The following is a 19,463-nucleotide window of genomic DNA, read 5'->3' on the forward strand; positions in this document are numbered from 1 at the left end:
TTTTTATCCATTTGTTTCATTGATCGTCGTTATGATTACATTTGTTGTTGTATAAAATGATATGTTGTTTGGTTTTCAAATTGTATGTTGCAATCCTGTTGCCGCTGATGTAAACTGTAATGTTTAGAGAGGAGATGGAAGGGGGGAGATGTTTCATGTATGTCGGATGTAGAAGATGAGGCTGCTGTGCTGATGACGGGAGGGAAATAGAGCTGAGCGGAGGCCGGGTGTTGGTGAAGTGCGAAGTAATTGCAGGGAACTGCCTAAAAAGTAAATGTCATAAAAGCATTCTTGACCGTTTTAGAATCGTACGGAAGTGAAACAGTAACGTGTCCATGGTCCTCTGAAGCCCGCTGAATGGGGGTTGGTGAGGAAGAACAGCTGATTTTTGAGCAGGGTCTGATTTATAATGAAGCTTTGTAACGCCGCAAGAATCAGCCTTTTTACCGCTGATGGTTGGGAGTGTCAAGTGCACTGCAATGAATATTAACCTACACCTACTTAGAAATTACTGACGAAAAGTCAAAAATTTTTTTTAAATTTGAAAAAGTTATAAAATTAGGAAGCGTAGTAATCCTATAAAACTTCCTTATACACATTGTTTTTTGTTTTTCGTTGTGGAACGAACACGAAGCCCACATGTGAGCAGCCAATGTAAAGCTGACCATGAGAGAAACACAGCTCCCCACAAATGTATTCCCACGACAGACAGCATTTGCCCCTGTGCTTTGTTAATTGACATTGCGAAGCATGGCCTGACTGGGAACTCTGAAAAGTGAAAGGTAGGTCTGCTCCTGATGGGAAAAGATGCATCCTCAGTATGAGCACGTTGCCTCGACCGCACCCTGTGATTATTGTGGCCTCAATTAGATTGAGAGATAAGGACTTAACGATCAAATGTGTCCCATTGCATTGTTTCGGCGGGACCAAATTTCGAATGAGCATTATAGGGGCACCAACTTTAAGTTTCAGAATGTGTGGGGGTAGTCCAGGGGGCTGAAAGGAATTTAGTACCTCTATTGGATAGTTGATGACGTCCTCGGGGTCAGGAGTTCTATCGATAGACTTATATATATATAGCAATCCCCAGGAATGAGTTTTAGCATTTGATCATTAATATGGTTAACAGTTTTATTCTTTGGGGCCAGAATAGCCCTTTGGCCAATCCAACCCATATTCTGATAATTTGCTTGGAGATCTGGGAACACTGCATCCATGAGATCAGAAGGCGTATTAACAATGGTACAAAGTGAATCGATGGCAACATTACTCTTTTCGTCGCAGGGACTTTTGCCTTTGCCAAGTGCAAGGAGGGTGTGAGAAAATTCTGCTGATGCTATGTCACCTCGCATATGAGCATGCATATTAGTGTTAAGTTTGAGAGTCTTCACCAGGGGCCACAATGTGGATGACTTAAGACATGCATGTACTGTATCAGCTCTATCCCCTTGGGAATAACTGGCAGTGTTTGCCTGAAGTCCCCTGAAAGAAGAAGTGTTATGCCTCCCATGGGAGCCGTAGAGTCTTTGATGTCTCTCAGAGATCTATCTAGTGCCTCAAGAGCACCTCTATGGGCCATTGTGCATTCATCCCAAATGATAAGCTTGCATTGTTTGAACACTTCTGCCTAATCGGAGCTGTTACTGATATTGCAAATTGGTGTCTCAGTCTTCGCTAAGTCAAGCGGGAGCTTGAAAGTGGAGTGAGCTGTCCTGCTGCCTGGCAACAAAGTAGCCACAATTCCAGATGATGCCACAGCTCAGGCAATGCCTTGTGTTCACCTAATCTCAGCCAATATTAATTTTGTGACAAAAGTTTTGCCAGTTCCCGCAGGAGCGTCAAGGAAGAAAATCCCCCCCAGCTTTGTCCCGGACAGAATTAATAACAGAGTTGTAAGTGAACTTCTGATCTGGAAGGAGCTTTGGCTCATTCTCTGCTATGTACTGGGCAAGCTTGTCAACATTATAACATGTCTCATGCAGCAAATCCGAAGACAGTGTGTTTGCACCTTCCCGGTTTGTTGAAGGTAGGCCATACACTGCCAACGCACTCCTGCCCATATTGAGAACAGTACCTTTGATTTCAAGCAGCGCCCTGTTGTAAATGAGGTCACTGTACCTGACCTCCACTGATGGATTTAGCAACTGAGCCCGACGCAGGAAATCTTCAGAAATGTAATCTTTGTAGGTAAGCCATAAAGAGGCGGGATCACCCAAGTCGCACCATAGGAGTAGAATAGTGAAAAGCGATCTTAGTCTTTTAGGGGATTTTAACAAAACACCCTCCGCCATAGTGGCGCCCCATTGTGAATCATCCTCCAAAAGTCCACACCTGAAGCAGGCTTCCCGGAAAGTGTCACATAATTCACCGTCAACAGTTCTTATGTCTCGAAAGCTTTGTGGGCCGAAAACATCATGGAGGAGAAAAGCAGGTGAAAACACTCATGCTGGTTGGGAGGTACAGTGTACACTCTTCCTAGACAACTGTTACACTTGACACCGGGATGTCCTTGAACATCCTGACCTGACTTCCTATGCACCCAAGTGTTCTTTGACTACACATAGTAGGACGGAACCTGAGGGTATAAAAGTGTTTTGACAAATGTGTCAAGTTGGCAAAGCGTAAAAAACCCAGTTAAAGTTGTTTCTTTTGGATTGGCCGCCAATTGAGCAGCAGTCTATTCAGTAAAGTAAGCCCGCTGGCCGTTTTCCAAATAAACTGCTAGTTGTATGATGGTGGGGTTCCTTTGGTGAAGCGGAAACCCGAATATCCGCCAAAAAGCTTCACCACTGCTGAAATATCGACCTGCCAAGTACTGTGACACCTCATCCATGCTATTGTCCCTTTGAAGGCCAAACATGACAGCGTCAGATCCCTTGTTAACATATTTACATATGTACTTTATTAATTTTACTGAATGACAGAACTCCACATTTATATGAACGTTGAACATTTTCATCAGTAATGGACAGTATGGGACCACCCATCTATTATCAACTTGATGTCCCCGTAATGTCATAGTGAATCCTCCATTCTCAGGCCGCCTTCGTCTGTAGAGTGGATATCCGTCGCCGCTGGTCTGGGTCTCCTCCACGAACCTCTTTGGGTATCGTTTAGTGCATACACGGTCTTTGTGGCATGAGGAGAACTGTTGAAAAACAGGACTGCATGGACCATGCACCATGTGTGCCTTCACAATGTCGTACAGCTGCCGGTCAACAGTGGGGTTTGGGATTTCTGCTGTGATGTCATCTAGAACTGTAGGGTCTATTAAGTGTGTATTCTGTGTGTGTATGTATATATATATATATGTGTGTGAGTGTGTGTGTGTGTGTGTGTGTGTGCATATATATATATATATATATATATATATATATATATATATATATATATATATATATGGTAGTAAGTAAACGTGTTTTAAAAAAGATTTTCAAGAAACTCAGTTTGTAGGGAATAAATGTTTGACTGTCAATCGTATTTGGAAAAGACTGACAGGTATTTGTATGTATGTGTTTATTTGTATGTATGTAAGTATTCTTACGAATATATGTATGAGTGTGTATTGTCTGTGTATATATACTGTAGTAAGTAAATGTGTGAAAAAAGATTTTCAAAAAACTCAGTTTGTAGGGAATAAAAGTTTGTCAATCGCATTAGAAAAAGATGTGTCACTATTTTTTTTTTTTTTTGCTATCTTGATGGTGTTAGAAATGGGAAGTGAACTTACAATTCACACCAATTAGAATGAGGTCATAATTACCAATACATACAGACACAATTACCAATACATATGTAACTATAGTTACATATGTATTGGTAATTGTGTCTGTTTATTTGACTCTCAGTCTTTCTCCTTCCTTCCTTTCTGTCTTTTTTCTTGGATCGTTTGTAAACGTTCATAAGAGAAAGTAGCAGTTGAAACGATTTGTAATGGTAACAGAAATAGGGAATTAGATTGTATGAGCGGGGAAAATAGGTATGTACGTAGCTTTATCGATTTATTTCGAAATTGGTAGTTATTTTGACCGAAGGAATGACCATATGACTTACGTTTTGGTATTTAGAATATTAATTCCGATTTTTTCATCCACAAAATTTGGAATTGTGTAAATGTATAAATTTTAAACATGCATACACACAGAGAAAATCTGCCTTTTATAGATAACATTCAAGAATTCTTAAATGACTTCTGTATGTGTAAAATCCAAATATCTGCCAATTTGTTGGAAATGCCCTATTTTGCCTTTTATGCCAGCTCTGGAATTACCTTCCTGTTTCCAGGTGAACTGTAGTATAGTAAAATTAACGAGAAAAGTTTTATAATATAAAATACAAAAACAAATTAAAGATAGGCATGAGTTTAAAACTAATGCAGGGAGGTGACTCTTTACATATTAAGGGAGATGACTCATAAAGAAAACCTAAGCAAGCCATTTTTAGTTGACGGTGTATGTCCGTGCGAGCGAACAAAACACGAGCGCGCATGCACGTACGTGTGAACATAATATGAATGTGGATGCTTTCTGTAACTTGTGTTTAGGAGACTGATTTCTCTCACCAGAATCTGACAATTTGAAGGTTATTGAGTGGCTGTCATTCTGATTCTTCTTTCAATATTTAACTCCTAGTAGGGATATGTTTTATCTTCTATATTTTTCAGTCATTAAACTGCGGTCATGCTGGGGCACCACCATGAAGAATTTGTAGTTGAATGTATCAACCCCAGTGCTTATGCTTTGTTAAGCCTGCTATTTATTCTATAAGTTTCTTTTGCTGAGTGTTGTTTTAAATATGACCAATTTAAAAGACAAGGACCTTTTCAATATGACTGAGTTAGCTGAATTAGATGAATAAGGACCACAGAATGGTAACAGATCTATGAATTACACTGCATTATTGCTGAGCTATATAACAAACATATGCATATATTTTCACAGGCACATTTGCTTGATACTTACCTGATTTCCTTGAATATTAGTTTAAGAAACATAATAGAAGAAAGATACATAATCCTCATCACGTTACTTGTTTTTGTTTTTATCATGTCTGCATAGGTTGAAGGTCTTCTCCAGCACAATGTTGCCTCCTATTGTAATCCTTTGTCATCTCCATCATGAAGTTCAGCTTTTGTGATCATTGCTTATCATTTCCTCCAGGTTTCTTCTGTGTGTATTGCTTGGCACTTATTCACACACATCACATGTCCACTCCAGTGCAGCTTTCTCTCTTGTACATTTAATTCCTTTCATAGTTTTTCTCTCAGCTTATTTATTCATTCACACAAACATTACACCTACATTTCTTCCCAGCTTTCACACATTCACTGCCATGTCACATCACACTTTATACACAACCATCATAGTGTCTACCCTTCACTAGGAGATTTGCTTTGTTGCTGTAAGCACTGGTAATAATTCTCTGAAATTTGTCGAACAAGTTCTTATAACTAATGCATTCATAACTGCCTCCACTGTTAATTAGGTAATTTCCCCAAAACACCTGATGAAGGCTGGAGGATATATCAGCCGAAATGTGTTAACAACAAACAAGATGAGGACAAATATCTGTAAAATATAAATAATGTACAAAAATGACAATGAAACAATTTACAAATAATACAGAACTTATTAAATAGTATATTTTAAAATGGGAAAATTAAAAGAAAAATAATTGCTTGTCAAACATATCTTATTATTCATAAAAAAAAAGTGCACAATTTACACATACAAAAGAAAATAAATTAAAAACAGTAAAAATCCTTGTCACAACAGAGTGCAAAATTTAAGTAGCCAGTTTATCACAGCAGTTGTAGGACTAAATTTACAAATCTCAAAACTTATTGGCTGTTCAACAACAAAACCCAACATGTAAAGTTTACAAGTTAAAGATGTACTGCATTGATGATAAGAGTGTTGCTTCTTGGGTTGAGAATGAGGATGTTGAAGGGTAGGTTCTTGTAACCTTCTTGAAAAAAAGCACCGAGTCTTGTTTGAATCTTTTGTTTTTCCTCTTTGTATATTTCTTGATGACAACATACTGCTCCTTTAATATTCGTTTCAACCTTGGTGAACATTTCAACATTCTTGTTTATTATTTACAACTGAGCAAGACCTTTGTTAAAATGGGGAAACATGTCTACCAGCCCTTTTCTCATTTTGTCTTTTTCTCTTCCTTTGTTTCTTTATAATTCTCTCAGCTCCTAATTCAATGAAATCCTTGTTGGGCAGCTCTTTGGATCCATAGTCTAACTCTACTTCTAACTGAAGTGTTTGGCCAATTTTACAATGTTTTATTTAATTCCACCCAGCTCTTCATCAAAACCAGCAAATGCAGTATTTGAGATACTGTTTCCATTTACTTTTATATCTTTAAACTTACACTCTCCCATGCTGTTGCAATATTTAGTGTGTAATGAAGAATGTTATAACTTTTCAGTACTCTCTCAAATCTTGCCATCTTGCAATAGCTTGGGCAAATCTGGGTTGAATGCTGTTGTTAGCCCTGACTCTATCTGTTGAAGGACAGAAGTGGTAGATGAGGCAGAAGTTTAGGTATATTGTTGCAAGTTAATATAATCTTGAATAAGATTTCTTTTTCAATGCAGCATTCTTATACATTTGGAATAAAATATTTTGAAAACCAGTCTTCAATGCTTACTTGTTTGATTAATAGTGGAGAGGCAGTATATTTTTAATATTTTTAAATGCACACCACTTTACAGAAAGATAGATTAGGAAAAGTTTTTAAGTTTGCAGCTACATTCCCTCCTAGTAATAGAATGTCTTAAATCCAGGCATGATTTTTTTTGCTCTTTGTGTATATATGTTCAATCAGGGATACTCTTCCAATATAGGCCAGTTTCAATCATACTGAAAATTTGTCCTATTAAAATCCCTCTATTTAGATGAATTAATCCAAAGATTTAATAAACATCAGCTTCTCCTGTTATTTGAACATTATGGAAAGTCTTTCCTTCTTTGTATTTTTTATTATTATTTTTTTTTTTTGTAAACCATTGCTGACTTGAAAGTCTTCTTTGTATTCCTTTCCCATTCATTCCTTTAAAGCTTCAAAAATACCTAGTGCCTTACTAGGATTTGTTAGTAGGCTTCTTGGATATATGCTGTCTTTAATCCAGAGCACCAATATTTCCTTCATTTTGTTGACAAATCCATATTGTTTCTTTGTTATTATAATTGCATGCATAGCATCAGAACCTTTTCTGCATTTAAAACCCTTTCCTTGTCTTTAATAATAAGGGAGATTATTAAATGAAACAACTGTAAATCACATCATAACATTTACTCCCACCACTGCAACAACTATACTGGCTCATACTGGTAAATGGAAAAAATCTTCCTTTTGCATGACAATTTTGGTAAAGTAAATTTTTAGGAGCTTTGAAGGTAGTTGTGATATGTGTGCATCCTGAATATAATAGTCAGAAGAGGCAAGTGAAATCGAAATCAAGTTAAATTCTACGACTGGCACCCATGCCAACGTCGTCTCCTTCATTGAACACGAAACTCAGCTTGCGAAGACTTACTGGGGAAAGCAAAAGCGAAATCGTGGGCACCTGTGCCCAGCGTCGCCTTTCTGGCACTTGTGCCCACGGCATGTGTAAGGACTTTTGAGTGAGATCGTTGCCAGTGCCCCTGGACTGGCTCTTGTGTGGGTGGAACATAAAATACACCATTCTGAGCGTGGCCGTTGCCAGTACCGCCTGACTGGCCTTTGTGCTGGTGGCACGTAAAAGCACCCACTACACTCTCTGAGTGGTTGGTATTAGGAAGGGCATCTAGCTGTAGAAACTCTGCCAAATGCTGTGCGTGAGACTTAAATCTAAGGCCTCAGCCAGTCCACTTATGCGTACCTTCCTTCATTGGACACGAAACTCCACTTGCGAAGACCTGTTGAGGCAAGTGTAATTGAAATCGAGTTAAATTCGACGACTGGCACCCATGCCAACATCGTCTCCTTCATTGGACACGAAACTCAGCTTGCGAAGAATTATTGGAAGGGCCACTTAACTGTAGAAATGCTAGTTGCATCAATATGCAAATGACTGAATTTATAAAAATGATCCTACAAATGCTAGCATTGAGAATTGGATGTAAACAGTAAAGTTGAAGATTCAGTAAAATTCTGCTATAGTAAGAAATTCCAAAAGCATAAAAATGTAAGACTTTGATAAAAATATATTTTCATCCCCACACTCCCAATTAAAAATTTATTCAGCTGTTGATAAACTTAGCTGTTTATTTTTAGCATAATCCAAAGTGCTACTCAGAATCCTTTTCTCACACATGACCATCTGGAGTGAAAGTTTTGCCCTTTCACTCAATTCGTTGTTATCTAAGTGTTCATCAGTTTCAAGGGATGTAGCGTAAGTTTTAAGCAATAATTGAACCCTGGTGGCAATGAACTGCCACACTTTCATTTCATTTTCTTGAGAAACTATAACTTCTTCATTGCCCATCTGAGACAGCAAATCGGCAGCATTTTCTCCGGTAAATCTTTCCTGGAGATTTTCTTGATTCATGCAGATGACACGCAAGAAAGATAACAATTCTCTGGAGACAGGCTTAGACCCTGCGTTCAATTGGAAGCTTTTGGAAGGCAACATTAATAGCCGACCTAACACCTCACTTTTAAGAGCATACAATGGATCGCTTTTACTGATGCCTAATTTAATGGTAAGGGTATCAAATAAATTCTCCATATAAACAAAACCATTGTGTATTAGTAATTCTGAATTTGAACGAGGGCCATAAAAAATAAAAATCTGCTCTCCTTTTTGAAAATTTACCATAGCAAAACATTTTCCACAATTTTCAACCATATCAAAATCTGTTGACAACTGCCCATTACAGTGATTGCACATATCCCAAAAAGGTATCAAAGCATTTATCATCTGATTTCCATTAGATGAAGGAATTTGATTCTGCCGTGTCATTACTGTACTCACTGCCCATCTGAAATATAAAAGTATAATATCATAGAGTAGGTCAGATGATGAAAAAGCACATACAAAAACCCATCTTACAGTCAATAAACAGGAAAAAATTAATATAAAAATAAATGAAGAAATGAAAAAAGAAGAGTTCAATAAAATGTTATATACAGGAAAAACACAATGAAACTTTAAAGTTGACATATACATTTCAAAATGAATTTGGCTTTAAGCAGTTCAAGGCTGAAATAACATATATAATAATAGCAATTCCATGTTTAAATTGAGAAAGAAAATAACGAGGGAGACAAAATCTAAGATTTATTAAATGGATTCCAACAAAACACATGTTTAAAATATGTATGAAAACATCTACTTACAAATATATAACTACACATATATTTATTTTCTTCTAACATGTTTTAGTCATTGGACTGTGGCACCATCCACAAGAGTTGTAGTTGATAATATTGACCCTAGTAACAGTAATGTCCAGAGCATCTTTTTTACCAAGTCAACGTTGTAAAGGGAAATAACTCAAACAAAATTAAATACTGCAAATTAATTTTGTTTCACCCAACAATTATTTATTTCCATTGCAAACGCCCACCCAATGATTTCACCACACCTCTTGCGTGTTCATAGTTTTGTACTGGATACATCATGTGGAATTACTGCCTACATCTTTTCTGCCTAGTGAACTGGGCCACTTTCCTAAAGGGATTAGCAAACTGTCTGATTTCTTGCTGATTGGAATTTTGGTCATTTCTAAATTAACTTTAAGGACCTTTGTTTCCAGGTTTTGTTCCCACACCTGAAATTTCTTTTCTAAATCTACAACAAATTCAGCTATAATGAGGTCATTTGCATAGAGGAGTTCCCACAGGAAACTGGTCTTAAACTCCTCTGTTATGGGCAAGAGAAAAATGATAAATAGGAAGGGACTGAGAGCCATTGTACTTGTTATTCTTGCTTTACTGACAGTATCCCTGTACATGATTTGAATGACTCTTATCAATCATTTTCTGCTTCTAACTTCCACAGTTGGGAAGTGAGGGACCCTGTCAGAAGCTTTCTCCAAGTTCATGAAAGCCAAGTACATATGTTTACTGTTGGCTAAATACTTTTCCCGTAGATGCCTTAGAAAGAGAGCATCAGTAATACTTCTTCCCGACACAAAACCACACTGCATCACATCTAGTCTAACTCTCTTCCTAATTAGTTGAACTATAAATCTGTACCTTTCAAGACCTGGTCCAGTAATTTTCTACTTCTGCAATCACTCTTCTCTAAGACATCTCATTTATTCTGGTGACAATTCACAATCATGTTGCTATGCCAGTCATTAGATATGATACCTTCTTGTACAATCTGATTAACTATACAGGTGTATGGGTGACTAGGCTGTAACCCACTCCACCAGGTATTTTTAACATCTCACTGATAATTCCTGATGGACCAGAGGCTTTTCTTGGCTTCATAACTTTAATTACTTTATCTATCATACATCAGTCAAGTAGAATGGCTGGTCTCCGAGTTGAGTTCACACTTAGAAGTCTCTCTTTCTTCCATGCATTCTTCACATTTCGCATCCTTTTATAGTAGCACTTCCATGCCTCTTTCTTTTCAGAGTCACTAATTGCAAGAGTTCCATTACGCATCTGTACATACTTCTCTCCCACAATATCTCAATTCTCTGATATACTGTCTTACAATCCAGAATGTCTCATGCCTCTGGTCCTCATACTGAAGAACATTAGCAAGCCTCTTCCTTTCTGCTTCTCCCATTGCCAAGCTTCTCTTCAAGCTACCGGATATAACTCTCTGATACCCTCATTCTTCCAACTCCATCTCTGCTTTTCTGGCTCTGTCTACTTCACTGTTCTACCATCCACAGATTTGGTTTGTAGCCTTTAGTAAGTTGTTTTCTTCCCACCTCATTTTGAGAACCAAATTCATAGCTTTCACGCACACACTGAAATCCATCAGAATGCTGCCTAACATGTCCATTGAAGTCACTAGTCATGAAGATAAGGCCACTATCATTTGCATTCAAAATAGTCTGCAAAAAGGGCATCATGAAACAATACTTTTGCTCATCCAGCAATCCTAATTGAAGAGCACAGGCAGAGATTAAAGTTGCTGTTGTATTTAAGCTTAAATATCCTATTGTGCACTCTAATAACCTCGATTGCTTTTTCCACCCATTTATCAACTAAAAGTGCGACTTCATCCTCCACTATTACTCATTGCCTTCCCAGAAGATTTTATACTTATGTTCTGTGAGGAGTCTAGTTGTGGCTCCCCTCTCTCTTACCTCTTGCATGCAGCACTTACCTACACACCTCTATTTTAACTTTTCAAAAACCTCACTAAGCCTACCCTTCAATGTGCCTACACCATTTGAGGCTGGGTGGGAAGAGCAAAAGTATGGACCTGCAGGACAGCTTTCAACATCTAAGAAGAAGCTAAAGTTTTGTGGGAACATCTGCCTACAAGCAACCTACTCTTGCACATTAATAGCTATACAAATATAATAATATTACTGTTAGATTGAACCACCGTTCACCCAGATCTTCAATCATTCAAGGTCAAATAGATAAAAAAGAAAACATGGAAAAGGAAAAAAGCTAGAGGAGAGATATTATGTACAGCAATCACCTTCAAGACGATGGTGATAGCAGGTAGGATGAAGAGAGGGCAATACAGATGGGAATCTGTAAGCATCTGGGTAACATATACATGTAAATATTTATACATACACACACATATGTATATATATATATATATATATATATATATATATATATATATGCACACACATGCGCGCATGTATGTGTGTACACGTACAGGCTATCACAGAAAAGTTTAAGGCTGGCTGTCTATGGGAACTACTATAAACTGATGATCTAATTCTCAAAGTTTAATATATATGGGAATTATAGACGAAATTATGGGCATGGAAGTTAAATCTAGAATTGAGAGATAAGATAAACTTCGCAAAAATGAAAGATTTTGTAAGGATGAAAATAAGACAGAAAACTGGTACGCAATATGCGTAAAAGGAGTAAGTATAAACTCCATGTACTGTACGAAATGTAAGCTATGGACATGTAAGAGATGTAGCAGAATCACAAGCAGACTAGCAGAGACCAAAAGCTTCATATGTAACAGATGCACTGGGGCAGTCACTACATACTATAAACATATAGGGAATAGACTTCCTTGAATACCTGGATGACTCACTAAAAGTAGCTGATAGCTTTTTCCACCTATAGTCAGCAAAGGAGATGGTTGTTCTGAAAGAATAGCAGCCAGAGTAAGAATAAGTTGAGGAGAGTTTAGTGGGCTACTACCACTTCCAGCAACAAAGGTCTTTTCCCCCAGAGTGAAAGGCAATTTCTAAAATGCTTGTGTTAGAACTGCAATGCCGCATGGTAATGAGACATGGGCCTTGAACACAGAAGGCATAAAAAGACTGGGAAGAAATAAAGTGAGCGTGCTCTGGGCAATGTAAGTGTGCTTGATCAACAGAGTATAAATGTGCTGAGAGAGAAACTGGGCAAAAGAAGAATTAAATTTAGTGTGCAAAAAAGAAGACTGTACAGGTATGGATAAGTGATGCCTATGAATGATGACAGCTGTTTAATGAAGTGCTGATTACTAAAATTGGCAGGAGCTTATGGCAAAGGAAACCCAGGAATACATGGGATAAAGTGGTGAAGCTTCATGGAGGAAATTACAAAAGACTGGGATGTTAGACAATATGTAGCTCTTGAGAAGACCTGCTCATCACAACAAAATTGAATTCTGGAAGCAATGTGTGTTTATATACTAGCAGTATAGCCCGGCGCTGCCAGGGATTAAGCTAGGATTATTAAGTGATCAAGTGCTTTATTTTAAACCAAAATAAGTAACATCGACATCAGATTTGAGCGAAATCCGTTGAAATTGTTTTGGCTGAAGGTGGTTTGCTGGCAATTTGATTGGGAAATCCCATAAGGAATCAGTTTATTGGTTATTTCCACTCATTGACTGTTTTTTTTTTTTAAAGTTGCATTAGAGATCTGCATAGGAGAAGGTTGATCTGAAGGTTTGCATTGGGGATCTGGATTGGAGTAACTTAGGAAAACTTACCAACAGCCTTAACTAAAAAATAAGGGGCCTGTCCCTTCTAGGTTAACTCTAACCCTAACCCTGACCCTAAAACCCTAACCGTAACACCCTAGTGGAAATCGTGCGGGTGTTAATGTGAAAAATTACCAAACCCTTTTTGTGGTCCAAAAAACGGGTTGGAGGGGGGGTGACTGACAAATTGTTACATACCTTTTTGTTTCATAGTTGTTGTGAGATATAAACAAAACTCTTTCGCTCCTAAAGTAGTATATGTACATGTGTGTGAGAGTGAGAGTGAGAGGGGGGAGAAAGATGAACGATTTAAAATAAATATATTTTAATTGTTGTGTGGGAAAGTATATATAATATCATACAATATAGTGTCTTTCTGTGTCCCTCTTCCACTTTTTCGTTCTTTTTTTCTTTTCTTAGATGCTGGCAAACAAACTGTCTTGGTTAGAGAAATTTTTTTTCCTTAGCCACTTTGTGTCTCCCTTTCCCACTTTTTGTTGACTCTTTTTTTGTTAGACTCTAGCAAACACTCTGTATCTCCCCTTGTCACAAACACACTATTTCTTTCTTTCTCTCTCTCCTTCACGCGCGTATGCACAGATTTGACTTCGCCATGTCAACAAACTTCAAAATTGGTAAAAGTTTATCGATTTTTACAGCTATACGTTAGTGCCTCTGAGAGAAAAAGTTGACGAAAATGCAGATAGAGTCATGACAAATCTCCTCCTAAAATTGGAGCGACATGCATGCTAATTTGTGGACATGCATAAATCATATTCACATACACACATACATCTCGGCTTTTATAGATATGGATATGTGTGCACCACTTAATCTCCTCCACATCTCTCCAACTACAGCTCACTTTTGATACCACTTTATTTCTCACTTTCTTTCCAGAAACTTTTCACTTGTCACCCATTCTTCATCCATTAATATTGTTCTCTATACCCACACATTACACTGATCATTCCCTCCTCCATCCACTTCCACTCATTTGACTATCAAACTCACTCCTCTCATGTACTATACCAGACTTTCTCTTCACCTCTCCTGAAACCTACTCAACCATGTATCAACTATCTTGTCCTCCCTGTCTGACTATGCTTGTCTCTCTCTCACAGGTGTGGCTATGTGATAAGAAGCTTGTTTCTCAGCCACATGGTCCAGCTAAATAAGATTTTTTTAGAAAAATCTTTTAAATTAGCATAAACATTTATTTACATGAAAGAAAATTACTGAAGACATAACACGTGCTATTTTCAGGATATTGATGACAAAATGTGCAGCCACGCACAAAATGACAGGTTCTAAATCTTGTTTCCTAACTGGGTGAAAATGATCAAACTTTAAACCTCTATAACTTTTTAAAACATTTTTCTGGAAAAAAATGAAATAACTCCAGCAATTCAGTTTGGGCAAGTGTATTACTGTGCCAAATTTTAAAATTTTCGGTAAACTTTAACTTTTGAAATGCTGGCAGCCAAACCGATAAGATTCACATATAGATAATCTCAAAGATCTGTGAGGAGTAGATGTCAATAGTTTCAAAGAATATTTAGACAAATTTATACCTCATGTCACAGCATGAAATATAATGAGCAGCTCTGTCCTACTCACCACCCCTGTGTAAAGAGTTTGAGAGAGAGAGAGGGGAGAGTGTGAAATAAAAACTAGTAATGCTAAGGGCAATGTCCCAGTATGATCACAGCCTCTGACTGGAACCAGAAGTATGTATGTAAGCTGTGAAGGGTTCTTTTTAATGGTTTCAGTTGCGTGTGCAGCACTTTCGAGCACTTATGGGGTATAGGTTATTAATATTGCAGTAGTCATTTGAAGTTTCTCTGTAATGTAGAAGTCAATTTTTAACATTTCTGAATGATACCTTATCAGGTATTGCTCATATACTACTAGTCGTTTTGGTGTTTCCTCCTCCTTTATTACCTCGCATATCAAAACAAAGATTAAAAAACAAACAAACAAACCGTCTGAATATAAGTAAACCACCTCTATTTCTTCCATTTCAATTTACTGTTCTCAAAAAAAAAAAAAAAAACTTTCCTGATAAATATTTTTTGATGACAATCTTTACCATAGCATCACCAAGATCTATGAAACCCATGATTTTTCTTGAGTTACTAATTATATATATATATATATATATGTATACATGTCTCTTAAAGGATAGAGCTCAAAATCAATGCATTGAAGATACTTTATTGCAGCAACAATTATAATAACAGAAACAACCACAATAAGCCAAACCTATGCACATTTCAATAGGGTATCCCGGAAAAATAAACCACATCATAAGATGTCTCGTAAAATATTGTAACAAATTACAACATATTACAAATTTCTGGATACTCCATCTCATCAGGGTCGCATTATTGCCATCACCAATACTATTATATGGCAATAATGCGACCCTGATGAGATGGAGTATCCAGAAATTTGTAATATGTTGTAATTTGTTACAATATTTTACGAGACATCTTATGATGTGGTTTATTTTTCCGGGATACCCTATTGAAATGTGCATAGGTTTGGCTTATTGTGGTTGTTTCTGTTATTATAATTGTTGCTGCAATAAAGTATCTTCAATGCATTGATTTTGAGCTCTATCCTTTACTTTTGAGCGTGGCCGTTGCCAGTACCGCCTGACTGGCTCCTGTAGGATTTTCGAGCGAGATCGTTGCCAGTGCCCCTGGACTGGCTTGTGCGGGTGGCACATAAAAGACACCATTTCGAGCGTGGCCGTTTTCGTGCGGGTGACACGTAAAAGCACCCACTACACTCTCTGAGTGGTTGGCGTTAGGAAGGGCATCCAGCTGTAGAAACTCTGCCAAATCAGACTGAAGCCTGGTGTTGCCATCCGGTTTCACCAGTCCTCAGTCAAATCGTCCAACCCATGCTAGCATGGAAAGCGGACGTTAAACGATGATGATGATGATGATGATGATACAAAAACTCAACTGTGAGCTTTTGGCTAAGACTGTTAACAGATACTATATATTTTGTAAAATTTGTTTTATAAAAGTATATATTTAATATATATATATATATATATATATATATATATATATATATATATATATACCCCGGAGTAAGCACATAAATGTGCAACAAGGTGGAAAAAAGTGTACTCAAATACCAGAGGTAGAGTAATATACTTTATTTAAAAGCAGCAGAAATATAACAAAAAGCTGTTACTCAGAGTTTCACGTTCCTGTTCATTGGACAGTTTTCTGTCCGATGAACGGGAACGTGAAACTCTGAGTAACAGTTTTTTGTTATATTTCTACTGCTTTTAAATAAAGTATATATATATATTTCGTTTTGGGATTTGGTTTGCAAGATTCTTTATGCAAGTTCGTGTGTTGAAGCATATTCTATTGTGTCTGGGGAGAGTCATTTTCTTTTTGTGCCTTATAATTTAACACACTCACTGGTAAAATTTCCACTTATTCCTTATTTTTATTCTTGCAACCTTTTCAATAGTCTTGACTCTCAAATTGAAAAGGTTGCAAGATGCAACGAAAATTTTAGGAGAATAAAAATAAGGAATAAGTGGAAATTTTACCGGTGAGTGTGTTAAATTATAAGGCACAAAAAGAAAATGACTCTCCCCAGACACAACAGTATATATATATATATATAAATATATATATATATATGATGGCAAAACTTAGCAGAATTATAACTCCTCATAGCTTTTTTTATTTTTGGGAATTTTCAGAAAATTTTTCTGAATTTGTGTTCTATAAACAAGAATTCATACGATTATATATAAAAAAAAAAAAATTGCTTGTGTGATTTAAGGGCAGTTTAGCTGTTGTTTTTAGCATATCCCACAACCACCTCTTCGTTTTTCTCATTCTAACATGTATTGATGTTTTTCAAAAAGTTCTACAAAATGTAAACCAACTTCCTTAGGGAATATTCTTCAATTTTGCCTTGTGTTGTCCACCCTGCAAGAGAAAATTCCCACCAAAACTTAAAAAAAAAAAAAAAGAGCCATGTTTCGGTATTAGTCTATGTCAATCATGGGTGAGTGTGTGTGCATGTGTTTGACTGTTCAGTTCTGTCGAGCAGATGACAGGCAATGTTACACTCACTCATGATACCATAGACTTTTACCGAAAGATTGCCGGAAAAGGTAATAAAAGGTAAAGTTGGAAATGCCAAATCCATCGAAACTATTTACTTCCATTGACATAAACAAATTAATTAGATGATACCATACCTGTAATCATCGTAAGTGAAACCCTCTCGTAATGGAAATTTTTGTGCATAATGGTTGTTTTGAAAAAGTTTGTAGAAATAGGCATACTGGCGGGCGATTCTTTGGTAGTGATTAAATGCTTCTGTCAATACAGGAGAACCTTTCAACAGTTTAAGTTCTTCAGGATTAAAATATAGTGTCGTATTGTAGTTTTTAGGCAAGCAGCTGATGTATGGATACCAAAATGAATCCGAATTCTTGGATTCACTCAACAAATGAATAGCAAGTACAACATTAGGCATACTCTGAAGTAATTTATCCTCTTCAATCAGGAAACCAATTTGCGATCGGCTTGCTGTCTCTGTACTGATCATCAATTTTCGTGGAACGGATAAAAACAGATCCCCTTCTTTTAGATCCTGAGTTGCTCTCAACCCAAACCCGTAGACAGGAAATTCGTCTGTTGTCACACGAGAAGTATCTACATTGTTTTCTTGAAGCCATTGTAGAAATGAGCTCCACTCTCGACTTGTCTTTTGATTAGCACTAACCAAATGTTTTTGTTTTTCACGGATTTTTTCAACTAAGTTAAATATCTCCATAAACTCGTCCCAATCTTTGGGTCCAGCACCATTCGAACGAGTGCACTTTTCTAGAAGTTGGTTGCATAATTCTAAAATATCTTTTTTTGTACCTCTGTCAAGACCTGGAACTCCTGAAGACTGTGCTTGTGAGACAGGTTTTCTATTCTTTTTCCCCATTCAGAAGGTGAAATATAAAAATATGGACGAGTTGGAGTTTTAAAAGGCGTCAAAAGTTATCTTTCTTCACGACTTCCGACCTTTTCATATAACTCGACTTTTCATTTGAGAATTTCTTAGTTTCGACCAATCACAGCCTTTGTATCTCAATCGGTTCGTAGCAGACGTCATTAGCAACATGTCGGTATCTGCGAAGATAAGATGTTTTCCTGTGGTTTTGTTACCAATATTTATTCTATATTTGGTATTGTCTTCGGTTGATGGTAGGATTCATCGTTTAAAACTTGAGGTATGATTCGTCCAAATTAAATAATTTTCATTATACATTTTATTTTATGGTTGTCTCATGGAGAGAGGAAATAAGAAGAGGAAAAAAAAATATCTCGACTATGTCGTTAATTGGGGGATCAATATATTAATAGATTAAATTCGATAGCGATCCCCGATTTTAAAACATGTACACGTCAATCTATTAATTTTTATTCTTCCCTTTAATTATAATCATACACTTGTGTATTGAGTGATATTTGAAATACTTTTGTGATATAATATTTTTGATTATAGTATACTCATCCTACACGTAGGCATATCCTACATACATCCTTATGCACAGAATATGTTTTGCTGACATTTGAGTTTACAAATTAGGATATAAACTACCTCTACAATTTCATGAACTTTTTTAACCTTATGAAATAAAATAGCGGAATCATTTAGATAACAATAAGTAGCGAATAACATTAAGCTCTTATTTTCAGTTTTCTAATTGTGTTAACATTCGATTATAAGATGGTACATATATATATATATATATATATATATATATATATATATATAGTTAAAGTTTGTGTTTATATATAGGTATATATATTTATGTACGTTTACCTAATATATACGAATTTATATATATATTGCAAGAAGAAAATGGAGGGAATCCAGATGTAGTATCCCTTAGTTGGTTAGATTCACAACCTCTTTCTTTGAATTATTCTTTTACTCTTTTACTTGTTTCAGTCATTTGACTGCGGCCATGCTGGAGCACCGCCTTTGGTCGAGAAAATAGACCCCCAGGACTTATTCTTTGTAAGCTTAGTACTTATTCTATCGGTCTCTTTTTGCCGAACCGCTAGATTATGGGGACGTAAACACACCAGCATCGGTTGTCAAGCGATGGTGGGGGAACAAACACAGACACACAAACACACACACATGCATATATATATATATATATATATATATATATATATATATATATATATATATATATATATATATACATATATACGACGGGCTTCTTTCAGTTTCCGTCTACCAAATCCACTCACAAGGCTTTGGTCGGCCCGAGGCTATAGTAGAAGACACTTGCCCAAGGTGCCACGCAGGGGGACTGAAC

General features: G+C 36.7%; 2 protein-coding genes across 2 annotated transcripts in view; one reads left to right on the top strand and one right to left on the bottom strand.

Moving 5' to 3' along the window:
- Positions 1 to 5,673: 5,673 nt before the first annotated feature.
- On the bottom strand, positions 5,674 to 18,147 carry LOC106881421 (actin-histidine N-methyltransferase). Its single transcript, XM_014931807.3, has 2 exons — positions 17,331 to 18,147; positions 5,674 to 8,978 (listed from the first exon to the last, which is right to left on the bottom strand). Exons 1-2 carry the CDS (start codon positions 18,068 to 18,070, stop codon positions 8,234 to 8,236), a joined length of 1,485 nt encoding a protein of 494 aa, XP_014787293.1. The 5' UTR covers positions 18,071 to 18,147; the 3' UTR covers positions 5,674 to 8,233.
- Positions 18,148 to 18,239: 92 nt separating this feature from the next.
- LOC106881420 (protein GPR107) overlaps positions 18,240 to 19,463 on the top strand; it is a 39,999-nt gene continuing 38,775 nt past the window's right edge. The window contains exon 1 of the mRNA XM_014931806.3: positions 18,240 to 18,359. Within this exon, the coding sequence (XP_014787292.1) occupies positions 18,249 to 18,359 (111 nt within the window). The 5' untranslated portion in view covers positions 18,240 to 18,248. The remainder of the gene's footprint in view (positions 18,360 to 19,463) is intronic.

Source organism: Octopus bimaculoides, chromosome 1, assembly GCF_046866305.1.
Source record: "Octopus bimaculoides isolate indiv1 chromosome 1, ASM4686630v1, whole genome shotgun sequence".
Lineage (NCBI taxonomy): Eukaryota > Metazoa > Mollusca > Cephalopoda > Octopoda > Octopodidae > Octopus > Octopus bimaculoides.